Genomic DNA, 22,559 nt, shown 5'->3' on the forward strand with positions numbered 1-22,559 from the left:
AGAGGCTAATTTTGTACAGGTGTGATTGCCTTGGAGCTAGCACTCTACCTGCAGGAATGGATACACAGTGAAATACCCTAAGGTGTCATTACAACTAATTATACCTGTGATAGGGATTTTAAAACAACTTAGAATAAGGCTTCTCAAGTACCAAGGTATTGAATTATGTTTTAACAGCTAATGGGATACGCATATTTAACTTTACTTTGTTAATGAGTTAATTAGTTTGACTCGAGATCTTGAATAATTCATAAACCTTTCTCAAACAAGGTATTCCCTGATATCTCAAAGACAATTCAAATGTAACTTAAATGGTTTGAAGGGTTAGTGAAGAGGATTAATTGCTGTTTGTCATTGTTTGTCATTGTCAGGAAACTTTTCTTCAAAAGGAATACTTCAATCTAGAATTCCTTTTTAAGGCTGCTATAGAATGTCATTATTATTGACCAGAAACATTAAACTTGCAAGACGTTTTGACATATAATTTCATAACTATAAAATCATTATTTTTTGATACTCGGAATTAACGAAGCTTATTTCGCGGTTTATAAAGCGTAAACTGCCCCAAGTTATGTTACATTGTATAACATAAGTTGAAATAAGCTTCATTCCTTAAGTATAAGCTTTTCTTACTTTTGAGTTCTCTAGAATAAAAAGGAATATTAAAATCAACCTTACCAAAAATCATATTTTTGAGTAAACAGTTCAAGCTTGTTAAAATGAGTATTTAGTCTATTTTTAAAAGGAAAGATACTTAATAAAAAATAAAAATTATTGGGATCGTAAATTGTTTTTCTCAAGAATCACGGAGACAAAAAAGACAAAACTTGTTTGAAAAACTTTTAAACAAAGTGGAAATTCAAGTTTGATAAAAACATGGCACCAGGGGTCTGTGAAACTATCAGCAACAATGAAAATTCTATGAGGAAAAATGTTTAAAATATTTATTTCTTCTCCAGCATTTGTAATCAATCTCAGATGTGCAGCTTCAAGACTGTTTGCTTAAATCATATGGCCCGCAGGTAGGGACCAATTAGGGAGTAATATTTTTCATAAATATGTAGAGAAGAAAATCGTTTTGAAATATTCTTCTCTTGGTATAAAAAAAATAATAGGTGAGCGACAATTAGTCGTATTTATTTACACTAAAAAGTTCATTGATCTTATTTTTAAAAGAGAAATCCTTTACTGAAAGGTGAAGGCTAAATCATGAGATAAAATAGTTGCCCGATATCTAAACACGGCAAAAAAAGCACTTCAAGGCATCGTCTGTCATGTGAACTTGGATCTAGGATTCATTTTATTAATTTTAAAGAGGAGGAAGTCTTTCAAACCAAAGAATTACCATGGGGAACAAGATTAGACATTGAGCATGGTAACTCCTTGGAATCTTATTAGCATGATGGATTGTTATATCTAACATTAAAGTGTTCTTTGCAAATAATTACAGTAAAATGTTAATGACGGACAGATGATTAAAACAAATATTTTTTACAGGTTCAAATCTGTGCCATAGAGAGGCATGGTATAAAATTTCATTGCAAAGGCTCAAAATCTTCTTTTGATATTCCATAAAAATAGATGTATAAATTAAAGAACTCGATCTTTTGACCTCAAAATCAATAGGGATTTTTATTGTAAAAGTTCAATGTTTCTCGAAATATCGCAGGGAAATAAAATTCATACAGAAAGAAAGAAAGACAGGCGGACGGAAGAACTGATCCATTTTAATGTCCTCGACATTCACTCAAAATACAAAATATCCGTAATTTTACACAAGCTAATTAATGTCAAATATCAAGATCTGCAAACCTTTAAAGTCATTAAAATTACATATACATGACTTTGAGGTAAATACATGTATCAGGATTTTGATACAATTTAAAGGATGACAATATACAGTGTACAAACACGAAACTTCGAAATACGAAAGTCAAGAGATTTTTTCTCCCTGAAATGTGCCATTTTCATATAGATAATACATAGATTAGAGTTAATATCAAAAATATTATTCAGATGCGTGTAGATTTTTGTCTGGTCACTGAAATAACCTCCTCAAGGACAAGCAATGGGCCATAACACTATGTAGTCGACGGCGATATCGCTGTAGAAGTTTGACCCTCTGATGGCTTCGATGATTATCTAAAATTAAAGCAAGTGACAACTATAAAAGCAAAGCAACTTAAAAATAAATACGTTTGACTGATTGCTGTAAGCCTATTTAACAATATGACAAACAGAAAAAAGTAAAAGACTGTCGTATATAATGGCTTCTATAGCGAATCGATAATTATATATAATATCCATGTGATTTTTTTCAACATAAATCAGTGTTGTTTTTTATCTATGGTTTTCCCTAGGCGGCGAGGGAAGCATATTGTGTGTTCATGGCTGTTTGTTATTTTGTTTTATCCACTGTTTTGATGGCAGACAACAGTTTAAAGCATTTTGTATGTCTTTGAAACTTATAATGTTTATAAGTTTATAAGGGGGTTAACTTGAAATACATGTATATTGTACCTTGTGAAAGATAACAGGGTTTGAATTCTTATTCCTGTCTGGTTGACCACCCTTTGCCTATGTACATGTACATCAATGCCATTGTTGTGCTGGGCTCAGATTGTGTAAAATGTTGCATAAGATGTGTAATACTCTATAAGGTATTTTCTGACCCCCATTTTGTTAGCTGTGTTTTACTTTCGTCATTTACTTTAATAAATGACATACTGTAAATGTATTATATTTAGCGTGTACAATATTTAGCGGAAATTGATTTTTGAACGAGTTAGCGTAGATTTGATTTAGTGCATTTCTCAATGTTCTTATTTATGTATATATGTGCAAGATGCTTAGCGTTGTATTTGAATTAGCGGAAGTTACTTTACTCCAAAAGCGCTAAAAAGAATACACAGCCAAATGTAATACGTTTACAGTATTTCACTTCTACATGATGTAATTTGTTTTTGCCTGCTTTTAACAAAAAAAAAAAAAAAAAAAAAAACAAAAAACAAAACAAAAAAAACAAACTCAGTCGTTTAGCAGGAGAACTACGGAACATAAATTATATTTGTAACAGTACTGAATTAAAGCATTTTTTGGCAAAAGGGTAAGTCTTAAAAAAGGTCATAATTAATAGTAAAAGTGTATTGATTTGTATTAATTGCTTAACAATTAATTGTATAACATTTTAAAAATTGAAGAGAACTCCATATTTTTATTTTTCTTATATTTTTGCATATTGGTACAAAGAACGATAACTCTTCACACTTGGATGTTTTAAATTTCTTTAATAGTATATAATTCCAGTCTTCATTGTATCTATTGAATTCCTGTGTTTTGATTGGACGAGAACACGTTTAAGAAAATTTTTACACATCGATAAAATTTTTTTTCAATCAGAACTACTTTTTTGACTAAGCTTCTACATGTAGTTTATTGTATAAACAACGAAAGCAGTTATTTATTGTCTGTTTTGGATAAATTATAGATACAAGAAACTTCAAATTTAATTAATTAAAACAAAACTGGCGACATGCTAGGCTGCCCAGCTGACGGACGCCATGAAAATGTTAATGTCACTGTTCGATCACGAGTGTGAATTTTAAAAATCGCTGTCTCAACGTTCATAATATACGAAGATTTATAATCAACTCAGTTTGTATCGTTTAGACAGGGAAAAGAAACGTACCTCAATTTCTTGCCCTATAAGCATCAAATTCATATTTACTCTCTATATTGTTCCTCAATCTTTGAACAAACAAGTGCAAATCGAAGGCGTCGTCGGTCTGCAACTTTCGCTATGAGAGATGTCGTTTATGTCAACATGGCCATGGTCAAGGACGAACTATTCTGAAGTAAACTCGTAATTACGATATTTGTTGACTTAAACAACATTCGATAAGTCTTTATAAGTTTATTTATCGATTGTTTTGACAAATTTAAGCTGAACTCTATCGAAATTCATCTCGATTACGTTCCTTTGCGGTAAGATGTATCCCTACGCCGTCCAGAACTAACGGATTGTATGGAGGCCTCAAAGAGAAATAATTTGAATATTTTTAAAAATTCGATATTGGAATTAAAAGAATTAAACGTTCTTTTTGAAAAATTTATCGATGTGTAAACTCTTGACATTTTACTCACAAACTTAACATAAAAGTGCTTCGCACTTTTATTCAGTTTGTGAGTAAAATGTCAAGAGTTTACACATCGATAAATTTTTCAAAATGAACGTTTAATCATATAATATTTTAAAAACGATTCCAGCTCTTAAAAATAAATAGAAGAACTTAAATATCATAGAAAAGCATTCTGGAGTTATAATCAGTATTAAAGCATTGTCTTTTTTATCAAAGTGTTAAATCATTGATTTTTGTCAGAGGTTTTCAATAACGTTGATTGATGACGTCACAACTGCATCAAAACAAAAATTAAGAGAATGTGATTACGGCACAGCTAGTATGCAGATAAATGTGTTTGAGATGAAAATACTTTATAAATTGTTGGTGATTTATTAGTGAAAAGGTGCAATGATCAGGTCTACTTATTTTATAGTCGTGTGTTTTTCTTTACTGCAGACAAGAAGCCGCGTCCTTATGTAAGCCATTATTTTCTCTGATATTCTTGTCATCATCAAAGAATGCAAATATAAGTAATAAACAAGGATTATTCAGTCAACATATCAATATGAATAGCAATAGCTCTGCTGTTTGCTATTCATACATGTATTACCATGTTCACTGAATAACGTTCTTTATTTCTTAAATGAATAAATATGCTAAATGCTGACTCTAAACGGCATAAAAGAAATCTTGTAATATTTCACAATTGATTCAGCAATATAAACTATAAATGTTGAAATAATGCATATATGCTTAGAGATGTTCTCTTTGTTTTAAACAAAAGAGCACACCATATGTTTTATCACCAAGTTGATACAGTGATACACTATATATACTAGGCCAAAGCATAAATTAAATCAAATCCTCAAACTCTTTAATTACCTAAAATTAATTATAATAAATTTGTTTATTTGTTTTAAAAACTAAATCAGCATATCATCAACGGTAAACGATATCAATTTCATTCAGATATGTGATTTTTATTTCAAACAATTCACAATTACAAGATATGAATCTTGTGAAGCTAGATTAAACTGTAAACGGTTAATTCATTTTGATACCATGCTTTCTTGTAATCAATGCAGGGTTAAATCATAGAGTAAGATTTCAGCTAATCGTTTAAAATCAGTCAATTTCAACCAACCATATTAATAAAAATACCATATATTTAAAAGAAGTACAAAAGGAAAAGGGGAAATGGTATCTCCATAATATTAAAGGAGGATGGCATAATAATGAGATTTTCAACAGCTAAGTGTAATAACCTGTCAAAAATCCCGCAATTTTATTTATACTCATTAAGCTGTGTTTGTGGCAAAATGTTATAAAACGACAACGTAATCACCTCATTCCGTCTTCAATTTAATTTTTAAAAAATATACATTTATTAGTTCAAAAGATTAAGTTGTTAAATATACTTTTGTAAGTTTCGTCTCTCACTTTGACTATATTTTGTATAGGAAGCTTCTAGTGTGACGCTGTTAGGCTTTTGTTTATCTCCTGTTTTGCTATTTATAGTAAAACAGTCAATTAGCTGCCTACAAGAAACGGAATAATCATATTCTAGCATCAATCAGTAGTAGATAAGAAATATTTTTTTTTATAGAATTTGTTCTTATGCTTCTTGTGATTTAGTCTGTAATTCTAACATAGATGGAAACACATTTTCTTGTTGTTAATAAATTGCCAGGGAAGGCAGTTTACAATGAACGTTTGAGCTTGATCACTGGTCGTTATCTTTATATTCCATGTAAATTTTACTAAAGCACTTAAAAGCACTGCATCAAAATATGTAAGGAAAATACTCTTGAGTTTTTAATATGTCATACGTGTATTTTTATTTAAAACTCTGCTCGCCCCAATGGTCACACAGTCAACATTTTACTAACAAGTACATCAATATAACAGGAAATTGTAGGTCAAATAATTCTTATTAATTCCCTATTGCAATCAATGCTTAGGGCTACCGAGTACTTTCAGTCCTTTTATAAATTTAACAAATTATTATAATGCAGTATTCTTCATTAATTAAATTTGGAATACTGGTCAATATTACATGTATGTGAACAAGCATTGAGCATGTTTAAAATATTAATATCGTCCATTTATGTTACAAGACTAAGTTGATTTACCTCAGTGTTGTCGTTAAGAGGGAGGTAGAGTTCAATGCTGTGCCATTTGGTTCCTTGGCCATCTGACTTCTTCCAATGAGTCACTGCCGTGTCATTTCCGGTCCGGGTCTGAATCTTAAGAGTTCCGGTCGTTTGTCCATACATGTTGTAGTACATGGAAAGACAGTATGTCTCATCTGAAAATTAAACACAGGAATTTAAATATCACCTCTCCAGACTTTTGGCATTTTCAAATTCTTCTTTTTATTGATAAAAAATGATAATCTGAAGAACAAGAGGCCCAGGGGCCACAGCGCTCACCTGAGCATATCGGGCTTGAATTTACTCCCCCCCCCCCTCCAGGTGTTCATCATTTGAACAAACTAGAATCTACACTACCTGAGGATGATTCCATATACATATCACTAATCATAGCTTTGAAGTACTTGAAAAGAAGATTTTAAAAGGTTTCCCTATATATTCCTCTGTAAAACTTTGATCGGCCATTTTGGCCCCACCCTTGCCCCGGGGGTCATGATTTGAAGAAACTTGAATCTACACTACCTGAGGATGATTCCACATGAGTTTCATCTTTCCTGGCCCAGTGGTTCTGGAGAAGAAGATTTTTAAAGATTTTCCCTATATATTCCTATGTAAAAGTTTGGTCGGCCATTTTGGCCCCACCCTTGCCCCGGGGGTCATGATTTGAACAAACTTGAATCTACACTACCTGAGGATGATTCCACATGAGTTATATCTTTCCTGGCCCAGTGGTTCTGGAGAAGAAGATTTTTAAAGATTTTTCCTATATATTCCTCTGTAAAACTTTGGTCAGCCATTTTGGCCCCATCCTTGCACGGGGGGTCATGATTTGAACAAACTTGAATCTACACTACCTGAGGATGATTCCACATGAGTTTTATCTTTCCTGGCCCAGTGGTTCTGGAGAAGAAGATTTTTAAAGATTTTTCCTTTATATTCCTATGTAAAAGTTTGGTTGGCCATTTTGGCCTCACCCTTGCCCCGGGGGTCATGATTTGAACAAACTTGAATCTACACTACCTGAGGATAATTCCACATGAGTTTTATCTTTCCAGGCCCAGTGGTTCTGGAGAAGAAGATTTTTAAAGATTTTTCCTATATATTCCTATGTAAAAGTTTGGTCGGCCATTTTGGCCCCACCCTTGCCCCGGGGGTCATGATTTGAACAAACTTGAATCTACACTACCTGAGGATGATTCCACATGAGTTTCATCTTTCCTGGCCCAGCGGTTCTGGAGAAGAAGATTTTTTAAAAATGCCATTAATTTTTAACAAATTCATGATTATCTCCCCTTGGAAAAGGGCGTGGCCCTTCATTTGAACAAACTTGAATCCCCTTTACCCAAGGATACTTTGTGTCAAGTTTGGTTGAAATTGGCCCAGTGGTTCTTGAGAAGAAGATGAAAATGTGAAAAGTTTACAACGACAACGACAACGACGACGACAACGACAACAACGACGACAGACAACGGACAAATTGTGATCAGAAAAGCTCACTTGAGCCTTTGGCTCAGGTGAGCTAAAAAAAATTTCGCCATACTTTAAGAGCATCGCAGCGAGCTCCAATGACAACCTGTACGAACGGAAGAAAGTCGAGTTAAATTCTGCGTATTGCTGAAATAATTTTTATTAGCCCGTGTAAAAAAAAAAAAGAAATCATGACACCCATTAATCCTTTGTGGAGCCTACCAACATGGTGACTAAAGTATAGCAAGAACTTAAATAAACAACGATTTATTACCATTCTTATGCCAAAAGTTATCGTTTGCATCCTCAAACTAATTGTTTTAACTTGTATGTGACGTCAAATTTTCGTTACCTAAACGGCTCGTGTATTTCCGAATTCTGGTAAGAAAAATATCCCTCACTGCTCAAAGTGCCGAGTATAGACTAGAATTTGTAGACCACTACCGGCAATTACTGGCTTCTCCATATGAGTGAAAAATTCTCAAGAAGGACGTTAAACAACAATTAATCACTCCATCAGTCTACTCTACTAAATCGCCTAAATATTTTGTCTACAAAATATTTAAAATAAACAGACATCATCAATAACATTTCTTACTTGTCTGTCAGACAATTTTTTTTTATTTAAATATCTGAAAAAACTTATAAACTAAATATAAAGCCCATAAAACACATACCTGTGCATGCTTATTTTCCTACAACCTGTTTCATAGTGTATATAAACCTATCAAATTCAACAGGCAAACAAAGAAAAGTATAATCTTAAAGTGTAATAAGTTGTAAACTATAACAATTCATATCTAGATCAAAACTTTTGAACCACAATAGAACCAAAAAACACTCATTTGCTAAGAACCATTGTTAAACTTTCACTTAGAATGTGAACAAATTGATTTTAAATCACACCCACGAATCTTAGGAAAAAAAATTCCTTAACTTTGAATAGTTCTTAAAATCTAAACTGATTACATGTTGTTTGTTTTGAATAAGATACATACTAAAATAATTTTTTGTGCTCGTGAATTATTGGATACGTGTCTACATCTGAATTACCTTTAAAAACTCTATTGCTGACCAATTTAGCGTTGTCCCCCAAAACTCGAGGTGAAGATGCTTCTATGTACTTGTAGTATTTACCGACTTTGGCGCCACTAGGACCAGTACTAGTAGAACCAGTCCTTCCCTGTGAATTGGAAGGAAATAACCATTATATATATGTATAATGTGTATCGAAAGATTGAGTAATACATGTATATTCAAACCTCGATATGTCAATCCCAAAAGGTTCAAGATATTTATGTTAGAATGCATGTTTGCAAACACTATTGAAATAACGACCACTATTGAAATAATTATTTCAATAGTGGTTTAGAGTGCATTTCAACAACAAACATAATATGCAACCACTATTGAAATACGACCACTATTGAAATAATTATTTCAGTAGTGGCTGAGAGTGCATTTCAATACCGAACATAGATTGTAACCACTATTGAAATACGACCACGACATTATTATTCATTTAATGCTACATTACAATAACAAAGAAAACGTATAGTCTAGCGTTGCGTTTTTCATCGCAACTACATTGTATCAAATGAATTGAGAGAGCAGCATAGCATTGTCTATTGATTTTAAATGAATAAAAAGATAAAGTATTTAGGTCCTGAAAGAGTTAAAACTGAACAATTGATCAAGCAGTGCAACTGTACTACTTCTTTGTGACACATACATAAGATATTTTCCGGGGGAAAAATGTGAAACGAAATCTTTTTTTTTATTATTTAAAAAAAATTGCATATAGAACTGAAAGAACGAGGGCGCATTTGATTGGCATTCGGCAGGAATCTGGGCGTACTTGAAAAGTGAAAATTTAATCAACATGTAAAATGAAATTTAAACCTATTTTATATTCATCGGGTTCCTGTGAAATAGGAAAGGAAAATAATTTCCCGAAAGTAAATTTTGATTTGCTCAAAAATAACTTGAAAATTGGCTAGATCAGACATTTGGTACAAAAAGGTACATTTTTAAACACGATTTTCTTAATTTTTTATATCTCTGAGTCTTCTCTCCATGCTTTTGAAACGTTATTTGTGTGCATTTTAATTCAAAGAAACGAATATACATTTGTAAATAATGGAGAGAAGACCCAGAGACCATGAGAAATGAACTTTTTCCAAAAAAAAAAATCCCACTAAGTGTATGTAATGCTTCTTTGTTCTTTTAAAATCGTCTGTATATGTGTAGCTTTGATAGCTCAGTAAGTTGGGCTACCTGTTCAGTGCAGTGGAAGTAACAAGTTTTTGGTTCGAGCCTCGCATGGGGCGTTATTTATTTTTTTTTATGCAAACAATCCATCAATTTGTCAGTTTCATATGACTTAAATTTTATATATGTAGATGCTTATTTTTTGTGAATCATTATTAGGTAATTGTACCTCCTAGGAAAAATTGCCATAAATGTTATAATCTGAAAAGGCATTTCATACTAAATGAAAAAAAATCGTATAGTTGTGTTTGTAAAATCTGACCAGCTATGGTCAGCCAACCAAATTATGGACATTTAAACCATAAATGTTTCGTACAAATGATTCCTGCAGATTAAACGCCAATTACGCCCATTTTCTTTTTAGCATTTATTCATCATTAATATCTAATTATTTTTTCTTCACAAAATATGGACCAAAAATAGTTTGTCTTGTTTGATAACTATGTTTGCATGAGCGTGGGGATAGTTCAAGTTCAAGTTCAAGTTCATTTATCCGCTCAACACCATATTAAATACATGGTACATGAGGACAAAGATAAATATTTACAACATGTATATATATATAATCAGGTCAGAGGTATAAGTATATGATGTACACAATCAGAAAATGAGAAGGGAGAAAAATGGAAAAAGAAAATGAAGAAAAAAATATAATAAATAAAACATGTAATAATGACATAAATAAGGGGAAAAATTATGGAGGACAGACTAAATCGTATATTTTTTATATAAACATACAAAGTTTTTTAAGCGACATAGCATCTTGTTTTGTCATCAGTTGAGAAAATTTCAAAATATTAGGTCTAGTAAAGTAGTACTCATTAATATACTTTTTCCTGATTTTTGACAGTGCATTACATTCAAGTATGAAATGAAATTCATCGGCAACATGTTTTGCATCACAGAGTGTACATAATCTTTCATTTAATGGTATACCAGTCCATCTTCCCAGCTCAACTGGTAGACGGTGATTAGTAGTACGGAATTTGACAAGTATTTTTCTGAATTTTAGTGGTAAAATACTTAAATAATTTTCATACTCAAAATTTGTTTTAAAAGTCTTATACAAAATACCTCTAGAAGAACTATTAATATCAGAATACCATTTTTGTATAAATTGATCTTGCAATCTTTGTTTAACAACAGCAGTAACCCAGTCTTGATTAAGATGATAATAAAACTGTTCATTCCAAATATGAGATAGTCCACATGAATCAAAAATGCGATGAACACAGTCAATCCAAGGGTTTTTACCAATTTCATATTGTGAATTAGCAATTAAATATTGATACAATATACATGAAATTTTCTTATCTGTGCTATTCAGTAACTTACACCAGTATGAAACTATTCTTGAATATATAATTACAGATAGTGGGAAACGTCCTGTTTCACCATAAACCATATAATTCGGGGTAATACTTTTTAAATACAGAATATGTTTCAGAAATTTTAAATGTACACGTTCAATAATATCTAGGTTTTCAAAACCCCAGATTTCACAACCATAAAGTAGCACTGGTAAAACCATTTTATCAAATAAATCAAGTTGACATACTACAGGGAGGTTAAATTGTCTTATTTTTCTGATAACACCGTACATTGCTTTTTAGTCCTACGATGCATGATCAAAATTATATTTATTTCAAAAACGAAAAATAAAAATAAATCAGGTTACAATAAAAAAAAAATTTTTTTTATTAATATTGACTGCAATGGTCGTCTGAGAAGTTCATTGAATTTGCATAATTTACAGAGCTTCCCGAGCTATAAAAATGCAGTACGTGTATCTGTAAGCACAAATAGACGAAAAAAGGATGTCGCCTGATGATGTTACAGTGCACCAGGGGAATTTAAGGACTTATTTTTTTTTCGATAAGAAGACGAAAATGAAAGACAGTTATCTTTAGTATATGGCTACTTCCAATAATCCCTGCCGGATTAAGAGGGGACCATGCCCCCCCCCCTTTTTGTGTCCCAAAAATTACTCAATATTTGATAAATCAATGTGTTTGTTGGTGTTGCTGTTACCTGACCTCAAACTATTCGGGCCCCCTTTTCAAAAATAAATCTTAGGTAGACGGCTAATTCCAATGTTATTAGAAAATACATATACCTCCGACGCACATTGTCAGACAATTGTTTGAAAGAGAAATGGTTGAAAGATTTCCTATTTACTCCTTTTTAGTTAAATATATTTAGAGTACCTTGATAACACACTTAAAAAAACGTCCGAACATTGTAACCATAACATATTAAATAATATGAATGCCATATTTTGCATACCTGTACTTATATCTACAGAGTATATGAAATTTGCTTGAATATTCTATAAGGAGTAATGTGGAATATATTTTAATTAATCAGACAGCAGCATTGACTATTTGCACTCTGAACAACTTGACAATACAATTTTACTGAACAACCATCATTTTAAAATCGTGGTTTTGAGATATCATTAAAAAAACATTGGCATTGAGAAGATTCTGGTGGAGAAAACCCTTCGATATATTTTCTGCATTTAAACATTTTTAGGGGTTACCGAATATCTGTTCCAGTTGAATCTATCATTTTGTGATTCTTCCAAGAAACAAGATGGTTCTGTGATTGTCTCAAAGTCGCACACATCTAGAAACAGATAAAATTTAAATAGACAATCGAAGTTCTTATATATTGATGCAAAATCTTTAATAATCGACAAATACGAATTAAACTCCATGAAATATTTTTATAAGGTTATCATATAAAAAAAATTCCATTTTTAAGTTAGAAAATTAAAGAAATAACGAAAGGAAACAAAACTCCGTTAGGCCATAGAGTGTATTCGTACATTCATGTTTTCGTACAGGGCCTGTTTACATGGGTTAGTGATCTACCTTGGGGGAGGGGGGGGGGGGTATTTACTTTTTTCTTGAAATCATGAAGTTAATAATTTTTAAAAGAATAACATTAAGAAAAATGTTTTATGAAGATCAGAATCTTAGCAACTAATCCCCCTACTGTTGTAAAGGTCCGTATTGGTCCTCTAAAATTTGAATTGTGTGGATGACTTTTAAACCTGATCACTATTTATCACTATTAGCAATAATTATTTGTCATTGTTTTTGATGTTACTTTTGTTAACAAAATTATAAACGTGCGACCTCAAAAACTGAAATACATTATTTTTCATTGCTTAAAAAAAATTGAAGCCATCTTTGCACTCACTTAATTTAAAAGTGGACAAAAAACGTTTTTTTTCTTCTTTGATTTTCAAGAAAAGATTATGTTCATTTTTACTTTTCTTTAATGAATATATATCAGATTGAAAGATGCATACAATTTAATTAGTAATACTATCAATGTTATAATTTCTTTTTACAGGTGATAGAAAGAAGCTTTATTTGTACTTTTGAACAGAACTGGGTCAAAATTGCTTTTATACTCCCGTAATATATCTTCCTCTCATATCTTACTTAAAGACCACGATGGAATTCATATATTTCAATATGACAAGCTATAATTAACAATAAAGCAGACTAATCTTAAATTAAATGTGTGATCAAACAAAGTAAACTACACTTACACAATGGCTTGCACTCTTTAAGGATTTCGTCATAATGTCGACCATATCCACACCTTTTATCCTGATGAATTAATAAAAATGCAGAGGAAAATAAAAATAAATCCCAAACATTTTAAACTCTTTTTTCCAAAATCGTATATTTTATATGAGTATTCCTATTGTTGTAAAGAGGTTACTGTATATCTAATTACCACTTTGTATCTTCTGCAGGTCTTGCTGCTATCTGTAGTTGTTAAATTAAGTTTCAAAAACCTGACAAGTCTACAGCTCTTCTCTCCATTAGAATCACATATGTCCACTGCCAAACATTCTAGATTATCTACGCATCTATTGGTGCAGAATGCCATCATGGAATATGGAAATGTTGTAATTGTCTCGAAAACATACAAGTCTGATGATTTAGGAACTTCACCATCATAATACAGAGATTGGCAATTGTCTGCATTCAAAGATGATGTGAAAAAACACAAAAAATTTAAAACTATTCCCACCAGTCGATCTATCATGGTGTATGTTTTTTTGAATAGCTGTACTTACTAGATATGGCTTTGAAATAGTTATTATATATGTACGACCATAATGGTTATTCAGCAAATTTTAATGTTTGTATCACGAAGGTATTGTTAAAAATTAACTGTTTGAAATATTAGTTTTAATAAATATTAACATCCAAATTAGTGTGACTGGAAACTAATATTCCTTATGGATTAAAAATAATAGGTACTTAAAATGCTTCAGAGATTCAGAATAAGAAACCTAGTAGGGTGTTCATTTAAAACATTGATTATTTTCCACACTCCTTAAAATGAACAAGGCACCTCGAAACAAGTAGGAGAATTAGAGCCTTCAGTAATTAAACTCAGTAACCCAGAATTAGAATGGAAATATATGTATGATTTTTTCATTCCACACGTCTGTTTGTTTTGTTTTACATCTGTTCGAGAGTTTCTTACTCATGTTGTGATGCCAGCACTTTGCCCATAGCAAATTTACAAAATGCCTACTGCAACAAGGGACCTCGATGTATATGGTCTCACCCAAAGGACTGGTCTTATCGTCCCACCGTGGTATTTGAATCCGAGACGAAAAGGTAAATTCCTTTTTTCTGTGACTGTATAGAAAATGTTCTACCCACTCTGCTGCACGAACGATAACATTTCAGATGTATTTAGCCTATAAAGTACGTGGAAGGCTATCTCTTACGATTCACCTTACACAAAGATATAGGGCAAGAGGATCAAATACTGTAAACGTACTGCATGTACTTTTGGCCTTGTATTCATTTTGGCGGGAAGGAATTTCCGCTAATTTTAGTAGGACAGTGACATGATCAAATCCTATGACGGTCGAATGCCTGCTTAGAAGTTTTCATCATATACAGACACAATTTATTTCCCAGTGAAGTTTTTAAACCTGTTACTTATTATTTAACAACTTTGGGCGTAAGTGCATGGTAAGAGCGTCTTCTCCAAAGTCGCGAAGTACGGAGTTGATCCTTCCGTCGCAGGTTCGAATCCCACTTAGAGACCTGAAGACCAGTCCTTCGGATAAAACAGTATAAACCCAGGCCCCGTTTCGCAGTATCTGTTAGCACGAAAAAGCACGAAAAAGACCCTTCCCTGTGCAATGGCCCTCAGTGCAGCGTATAGGTAACAAATATGCAGCTCTCCATCGACAGATGGTGACTTTTCCAAATAAGTGAAAATTTCTCGAGAGGTACGTTAAACAACGATCAAATAAGCTAAACAAAAAATTACCTCAGTGTTTTAATACATTTTACGTTGTTGCATTTTGCTTAATATCGACTAAAATATAGCAAAGTGAAATATAATTATAATGGTACATTTGATGACAATGTACATGTATTAATAGTATTAATGATGACAAGTTTTTTTTTCCTAAGACATCGTGTAATACCACTTGATGCACCCATATGCAATATGTTTTTCGGTATTTACAGACAATTTGAATTTCAGGGTACATGTACGGATAAAGTAAGTGTCATAGAGTATATCTATCGCAGCACACGTAAGGCTGCAATAAGGAAGTGGGACCAATATAAATTATACCTGAAATTTTTACTATAACATCACATCAAACTCTTTTTCATACCAGCACCTAGTATGTACTGTGAAGGACAGGTCTCAACATCCCACAGTCGCGACGCAGGGATCAACTCCTTTCTTCGTCACTATAGTATAGACCAAACTGTCTAACTACTGCCCCACGTGGACGACAAATATAATGATATCAGATAACAAAGAGACTTATGAAAATATAAGAAAAGGGGTGTTATTTAAACAATAAATGGCTTTGGGCTGATTTGTTCTTTTATTGGTAATGTGCTTTGTTTTGCAGGAAAGTATTAAAAGATTCAATTGTAAAAGCGAGAGAAATGTTTCGCTTTTTATAGATACCTCAAAAGCTTGGTACAGCATAGTACTTATGGTAATCAAGAGCTTGCGCTGAGAACGATACATTTTTCAAGCGAGGCATGCAACAAACTGATAAAGTGATGCTGCAGGGATTTAAACAACTTCGTTTGAAATCGGCATTACACATGTATATTTACATCCACTAAATATCTTTCCTTTATTTGTCATGAAGGCCATTGCCATTAATCAGTGTACATGTATGACCAACAATATGAAAGCCACGTGCGTAAATATCTTGAACAATGGTTGTTCCATCAGTTATGAATACAATTACATATTATTCTTAGATATATTATCTAAACAGATTGTTTTACTTTAAATGATTTTTAATACAGATGTAAATGTAAACAATAAAAATAAATTAATGCTTTCTTTGTTTGTTAGTACAGGGATTGACGTCGCAGCTTCTGCAACAACTGCGACATTAATTCCCGTATATATATAGTAACAACCAAAGAAAGCATTTTGTTATTTGAATATATTCTATGACCTTTATAATAAACCTGGATATAACCAGGACTATATATATATAACCATATATACCATATAACTATTATATTTTTGACTTCTTTAAAATCAATATTTGTAAGGCCTGTGTTTTATACGGAATGTTAACTACGGAATTACCGGTATCCACCTGATCAATTGATCAATGGCTCAGGCTGTTGTGACCGGTCATCAGGGGATACCTACTCCTCCTAGGCACCTGATCCCTCTGCTTGTATTTCCAGGGGTCTGTGTTTTATGCCCTCTTTACATATTTTCATTGTTTGTAGATATTTCTTTTATCTCTTTAATTTTCGTAATCTTTTACCTTTTACAGATATTCTATACAGCTGTACACTATTCAAGAAAAAAATCAATACAAGTTAAACTTTCATTGATTTTAAAGTCAACGTTTTCCAATTAAACTTCATGTATTAAAAGAAGTCATACATGAAATTAAAAGTAATCTAACAACCAAACTTTATGACAAACTGATGATTTATTTTTCTTTATCGTCAAATTCCTTTAATTATGCAGCACTACTCGTACACCTTCAACCCCCGTATACAGGGTTAACATCTGTCAGTATATTTGATTCAAATATATAAATTTATTTCCTCCAATGTTTTATTTGTTAAATCGTCTTCGAGCTCGAATGATGTTCGTTAAGCTCCACATATTTCAGCTCAGACTATTGTGAGTGTAATATAGGTACTAGACAGGGTTGAATGTTAACTCTCATTTGTTATGCTTACTGGTGGATTTGCAGAACTAATAGAGTAAATGGAATGTATAAGTATATACATTGAAGCATAAAAGGATCTATTATCAGCTACTCAGATACATTTAAATGTAACAATTGCAAAAAGCCTTAATACTCTCTGATTGGTTCTATGTAGCAAAAAGTTAAATGCAATATAGATCACAATACCCTTTATAATAATGTTTTAAGAAAAACTGGTACACTGTAATCGTTGCATTATCTCACAATATAAATGAAGTTACCTCTGTTTTTTAATCAAGATTAGATTTAATTTCGCAACTCTACTGCATCTGTTGCCTTAGTTACCAGACAACTCCAGCTGTGTAAGGGGGTGGTATTTAAGGTCTTCGTCTGAACTTTGAAAGTTCCCATCGTTATTTGGTAGAACATGGAATGGCAGTGCATATATGTCGTATCTACTACAATTGTACATGTAATTTTACTCCTGACAGGAATATTTCCATTTCTATCTGTTTTATCTGTGATAACTCTTTGAAAGTTAATGGAGTTGATTTTTTGATCATTTTACCGGAATATAAATTTCACCAAGCGGTCTAGTTCATGAGATAAGGAGGCCTAAAATGCATATACCGGGTAAATCTCGTGCGGATGTCCTCGTCAGCGGGCGGGGATTCATGGAATTGACACAGGAGGCTTCGACGCTAGACATTGTTATATCTTTAAAATTTGTTCCTATACAAATATATACGAAAAAAGTCTAACATTTTTAATGTTTTGCTGAGCGGGCATAAAAAACAATGTTGGACCGCTGAGATGTTGGACTGGACGATGAGATGTTGGACCGCTTACGTCAGAGAATGGGCGGAGCTTAATCTCAATCTATTCGATGGTGTTCACAGTGACGGACTTGATGTTACTTGACGGAAGACAGTACAAAATACATGTATGTCAAAAAAAAAAATAAAATAAAATGAAAGATATAAGGAATCATTGTCTAGTTAATAAAGTAGCTTCAAAAATACAAACAATGTGAAATATCGAAGAATTCTATTTCTAGCTTGGAGACCAGTGAATACATGTATTTCATATAATTATAAAGGGTATTCCATGATAAATTTTTTTTCGTAAGACATTTTAAAAGTACGTATCACACATTTGACATTGAACTTTGGTAAACCAGCTTCTGCAGACCATATGCTGTTTTCAAGATTTATTGATTCTCTCCTAACTCTTCTTATATGAAATATCTTTATCTATAATGAATATAGCAATTAACTAGCACTTATTCGTCAGGCATACAAAAAGCATTAGTTATATTATATTCGAATTTCAACCGGAGCGTCAACATATTAAATTAATCGTAGTTAATGGTTTTATGTAATGCTACGTTTATACTATGTTCCCGGCCGTCACGGCAGCCCCGTTTGCCCGAAACGTAGTGCGCCGTGAGATTTTGGTTATTTTCCCCTCTATATCCAAGTCTTGACAAGTTCTTTTGCGGTCTTCTACGGTCTTCTACGGAATCCGTGATGGGCCGTAGGAAGAAGTTGCCGTGGAGTGCCGGAGGCTCCACGGCGCACTACGGTTCTGCCACGTAAGCCAGCACGTTCCCCCCAGGCCTCTTACGTTCTGATAGGTCCCCTCTCGTTTCTCGCGTTCTTATGAAGTTCTTATACGTTTCTCACGTTCTGTCAAGTCTTTCTACGTATGAAACATGGACGCCGGGAAACTATGGATCACGTTTGTACCAGAGAAGGTCTCCTAACCAGAAACAATCATTGTATCATGACCCTTCGAAGATAAAACATCATGAATTCCCAAGACGAAGATTTTATTTTCGCGTGTTTGCTGGGTGCATACCTAAAACCACTTCGTCAAAATGAAGAGAACCAGCAGCAGTTACAGAGAGGGAAGGCAGGAGTGCAGCAACTAGGAATGAGACGAATAAGACGGATGAGAAGGCGGAGATCCATATAGATCCATAATAAAACTTCTCTGCAGTGCCCGGCTTTTATATGCTTCCTCTCAGACCGCGTGCGCCGTGTCAGACCGTAGTAGAACGCAACGCACCGGGACCATAAACCGTAACATGCCGGGACGAACCGCGATTGAACGCGAGGAAACGGCTACCATACACCCTAGTTTGCCGTGAGGACCGTGATGAAACGTGGCAGAACGTGATAAAACGGACAACAACCGTGAACTAGCCGTGACAGAACGCGGACTAAACTCAGCAAAACGTCTCAAAACGTGAATGGACCGTGAGATGAATGGAAATATACATTCTCCCGTCCCACTGCGGACTGCCTCCAAGTTCTGTTGCGGTCTATTACGTGCTGTCGCGTTTTGTTGCGTTTATTCCGTTTTACTACGACCTACTAAGTTTCACATCTGCAACGTGGCCGCCGTGGCAAATTTTTTGACAGTTTAAAAATCTGGCACGGCATCCACGGCAATCGCGATGAGTTACGTTTGCCCATCCCGTTGCCCCAAGTTTTCTCACGCCTATCCCGTTTTTTCCACGGTGGCCTGAAACGTGATTGCCGTGGCTGCCGGGAACATAGTGTAAACGTAGCATTAAGTGATGCTTTAGAATAATTCATAAATATCCATCAAAGAATATATGTCTCAAGTAAATAAATGTGATTTAAGTACATCAAAAAGAGCATACCATGTCGTTTTGTGGGACACATTTTTGTCTTAAATGGAATACTTAATTTAAGCATTTCTCTAATATGAAAAGCTCTAATTGTGAATTCCTTGAGGTTAAATACTCTAACTTCAATGTTTTCGACGAATATAACACATTGTTGCGGGATCGAATTTTTTTTTTATATATTTCAAGGGCGGATTCAGGGGGGTTGGGGGGGGGGTCGAGAAACCCACCCCCCGCTCATTGATTTTTTTTTTTTTAACAAGTGTCATTTTGTCATTTTGTTGCATTGATAAGACTCTAATAAACATAAACCCTTTGTTTGTACAACTGTGAAATATACATCCACTACGTAACAGGAAATCTCTGAAGTTTCCGCTTGAACGCACACAATACACAGGTAATCAACAGAGAGAGTACCTCAGACAAGTATCGGGTAGTCTGTGCATCTAGTGAAGTCACAAGATCACAGTACAATGTAGTTAGGTACCAACAACAGAAAACTGCATAGTTACGGTGCTGCTCAGTAATATTCTTTCGCTGATAAAATGCATGTTTTTTAAACTATGAATAAACTATTATTCAGGGTTTTTTTTACCGTTTTGAAATTAAATTAATATATTTTTTTTTTTTTTACAAAACCAGGTTGGCTTAGCAAACCCCTCTATAGTTTTGACAGATTCTCCAGTTTACGTAATTTTTTTCTTCAGTTAAGACAGTTTGAAATTTCATTAATTGTACACGTGTGTTATATTGATAGTATATACTCAAGTTGAAAAGCACAAGTTAGGGATTCTGAAAAGAATTCAATTTTTAATTTTTTAGTGTTTAAAAATTTGCACATTAGTTGTATCTTGGAAGTCAGCTTGACATAGAACTAAATTAATTGTAGGTGCATTTAAAGTAAACTAAGACAACTTGAAGTCAACTGCTTGCATTCCTAAAATTGTCAGATTTAACATTTTTTAAAAGCAAAGTCTAAAGTCTTGTGTAAAAGTTAAATTAAATTGAAAACATTTTATTAAAAATTTGTGATGATCGGTCTTTAAAAAAGCTACAAAAAGTACCCCTAAAATGCTGGAAAATGCACCATTTAGAACCATTAAAAACAAAGTTTTCTCGGGGGAGGCCCCCCGAACCCCCCCTATGGGAGGGGGACACACCCTCCCATGCCCTCCCCCTTCGGCCCTTTGGGCCTCAACCCCCCCCCCCCCCAACTTCTGGATCCGCCACTGTATCTTATTTCACAACTGGAAAAGTTTCTATTTCCATTGCTTCATCGTTGATATAAAAAGTAATATAGGAGTAAATACAAAATTAATACAAGTACAGATATATACATATAATAATCAAAATTGCTAAGTCCCCTGGCAAATTTCTGCTTAACACCGCTCTTATAATAAATTATTTTGACATAATAATTTAATGAGTATAGAGGATAAAAAAGTAGCAAAACAATTATTTCACTTAATATATTTTATTGATGCGCTTTATCACAATATGCAGAAACTTTAAGGCACCCTAGAATTAAAAATTCGCAACGTTGAATACAGTGCATTATCCTCCATTCTAACGGGTGCATCCGGGTTAGAATAGGTCCTCAGTACCCCCTTGCTTGTCGTAAAAGCGACTAAATGGGGCGGTCCTTCGGATGAGACCGTACAAACCGAGGCCCCGTGTCACAGCAGGTGTGGCACGATAAAGATCCCTCCCTGCTTAAAGGCCGCAAGTGCCGAGCATAGTCCTAAATTTGCAGCCCTTCACCGGTAATGGTGACGTCTCCATAGCAGTGAAATATTCTGGAGAGGGACGTTAAACAGTATACAATCAATCAATCCATTCTAACGAAATAACAGCAAGACAACCGCTTCTCAAAGAGTTTAAACTATTAAAGAAAAAAATTTATTTATTGAATATATTTCAATGTGTTGACAAGATTGACCTCTACCTCCACTAGATTCTGCTGCTGGATAAGCTGTCTCACTCTCATATCTATCTTCTCCCATACATGCTAGTTAGGGCTGAGATGTGGATGAAAAGGGAGCTTACCGAAATTGTCTGTGCCTAGCCGACAATAGTTTCGTAACGTCTCCTTACATGCATTCCGCACTCCTCCAGTTTGACATTGAGGACCCGGTTCCGCTTCCATTGATTTTTCCGGATAAACTCTAGGACGGTTTTGTGGTGTTTGTTAAAAATCTAGCGATTTCTAATGATGGTAAGGAATTTAGGTACGCTTTGTAGATCTTTCGGATGGTAACAGTTACTACATATACAAAGGTTTTAAGTACAATAAAAACATACATTAAAAGGAAACAAAACGCTCGTTAACTAGCTTGGCCCATTTCAATTTCAATAGCGCATTGTTTTGTGGACATACACCGCATTCTAATTAAGCCTGTTTCTGTTTTTCGTTAACAATTAAAGGCGGAGAAGACATGGAAATAAAAAATATGAAAAATACAACCGAGAACATAAGGAACTAAAACTTCATGCTTTTTAACGAAAAACAGTCACGGTAGAGTAATTAAACATTCGATTTTTTTTGCCTTGACAGGTTAGCATTGTAAATTAGGACAAATTTGTAAGCAGCTAGTAAATTGATGTTAAGATTTTTAACTTTTTTGAAATAATAAAAGTGTTGACTTAGAAAATGTGAAAAGTATATTTTCATTTTCAATTGT

General features: G+C 33.6%; 1 protein-coding gene across 1 annotated transcript; it reads right to left on the reverse strand.

Annotated features, from left to right (window-relative positions):
* Positions 1-1,843: 1,843 nt before the first annotated feature.
* On the reverse strand, positions 1,844-21,881 carry LOC134257254 (MAM and LDL-receptor class A domain-containing protein 1-like). Its single transcript, XM_062739897.1, has 7 exons — positions 21,824-21,881; positions 13,769-14,016; positions 13,578-13,638; positions 12,555-12,640; positions 8,795-8,924; positions 6,254-6,429; positions 1,844-2,142 (listed from the first exon to the last, which is right to left on the reverse strand). The coding sequence occupies exons 1-7, from the start codon at positions 21,879-21,881 to the stop codon at positions 2,056-2,058; spliced, it is 846 nt and encodes a 281-aa protein (XP_062595881.1). The 3' UTR covers positions 1,844-2,055.
* Positions 21,882-22,559: the final 678 nt, after the last annotated feature.

This window comes from Saccostrea cucullata, unplaced genomic scaffold, assembly GCF_032062105.1.
Source record: "Saccostrea cucullata isolate Sc308-1 unplaced genomic scaffold, CSIRO_AGI_Scuc_v1 ctg2930, whole genome shotgun sequence".
Lineage (NCBI taxonomy): Eukaryota > Metazoa > Mollusca > Bivalvia > Ostreida > Ostreidae > Saccostrea > Saccostrea cuccullata.

Coding starts and splice junctions, on each gene's coding strand:
- LOC134257254 (XM_062739897.1), bottom strand. CDS start 21,881: ATGGGAGAAGATAGATATGAGAGTGAGACAGCTTATCCAGCAGCAGAA. Junction 14,017..21,823: donor AGCAGCAGAATCTAGTGGAG/GTAGAGGTCAAT, acceptor CTTTGAATGCAG/ACAATTGCCAATCTCTGTAT. Junction 6,430..8,794: donor CAGCAATAGAGTTTTTAAAG/GTAATTCAGATG, acceptor TTTAATTTTCAG/ATGAGACATACTGTCTTTCC.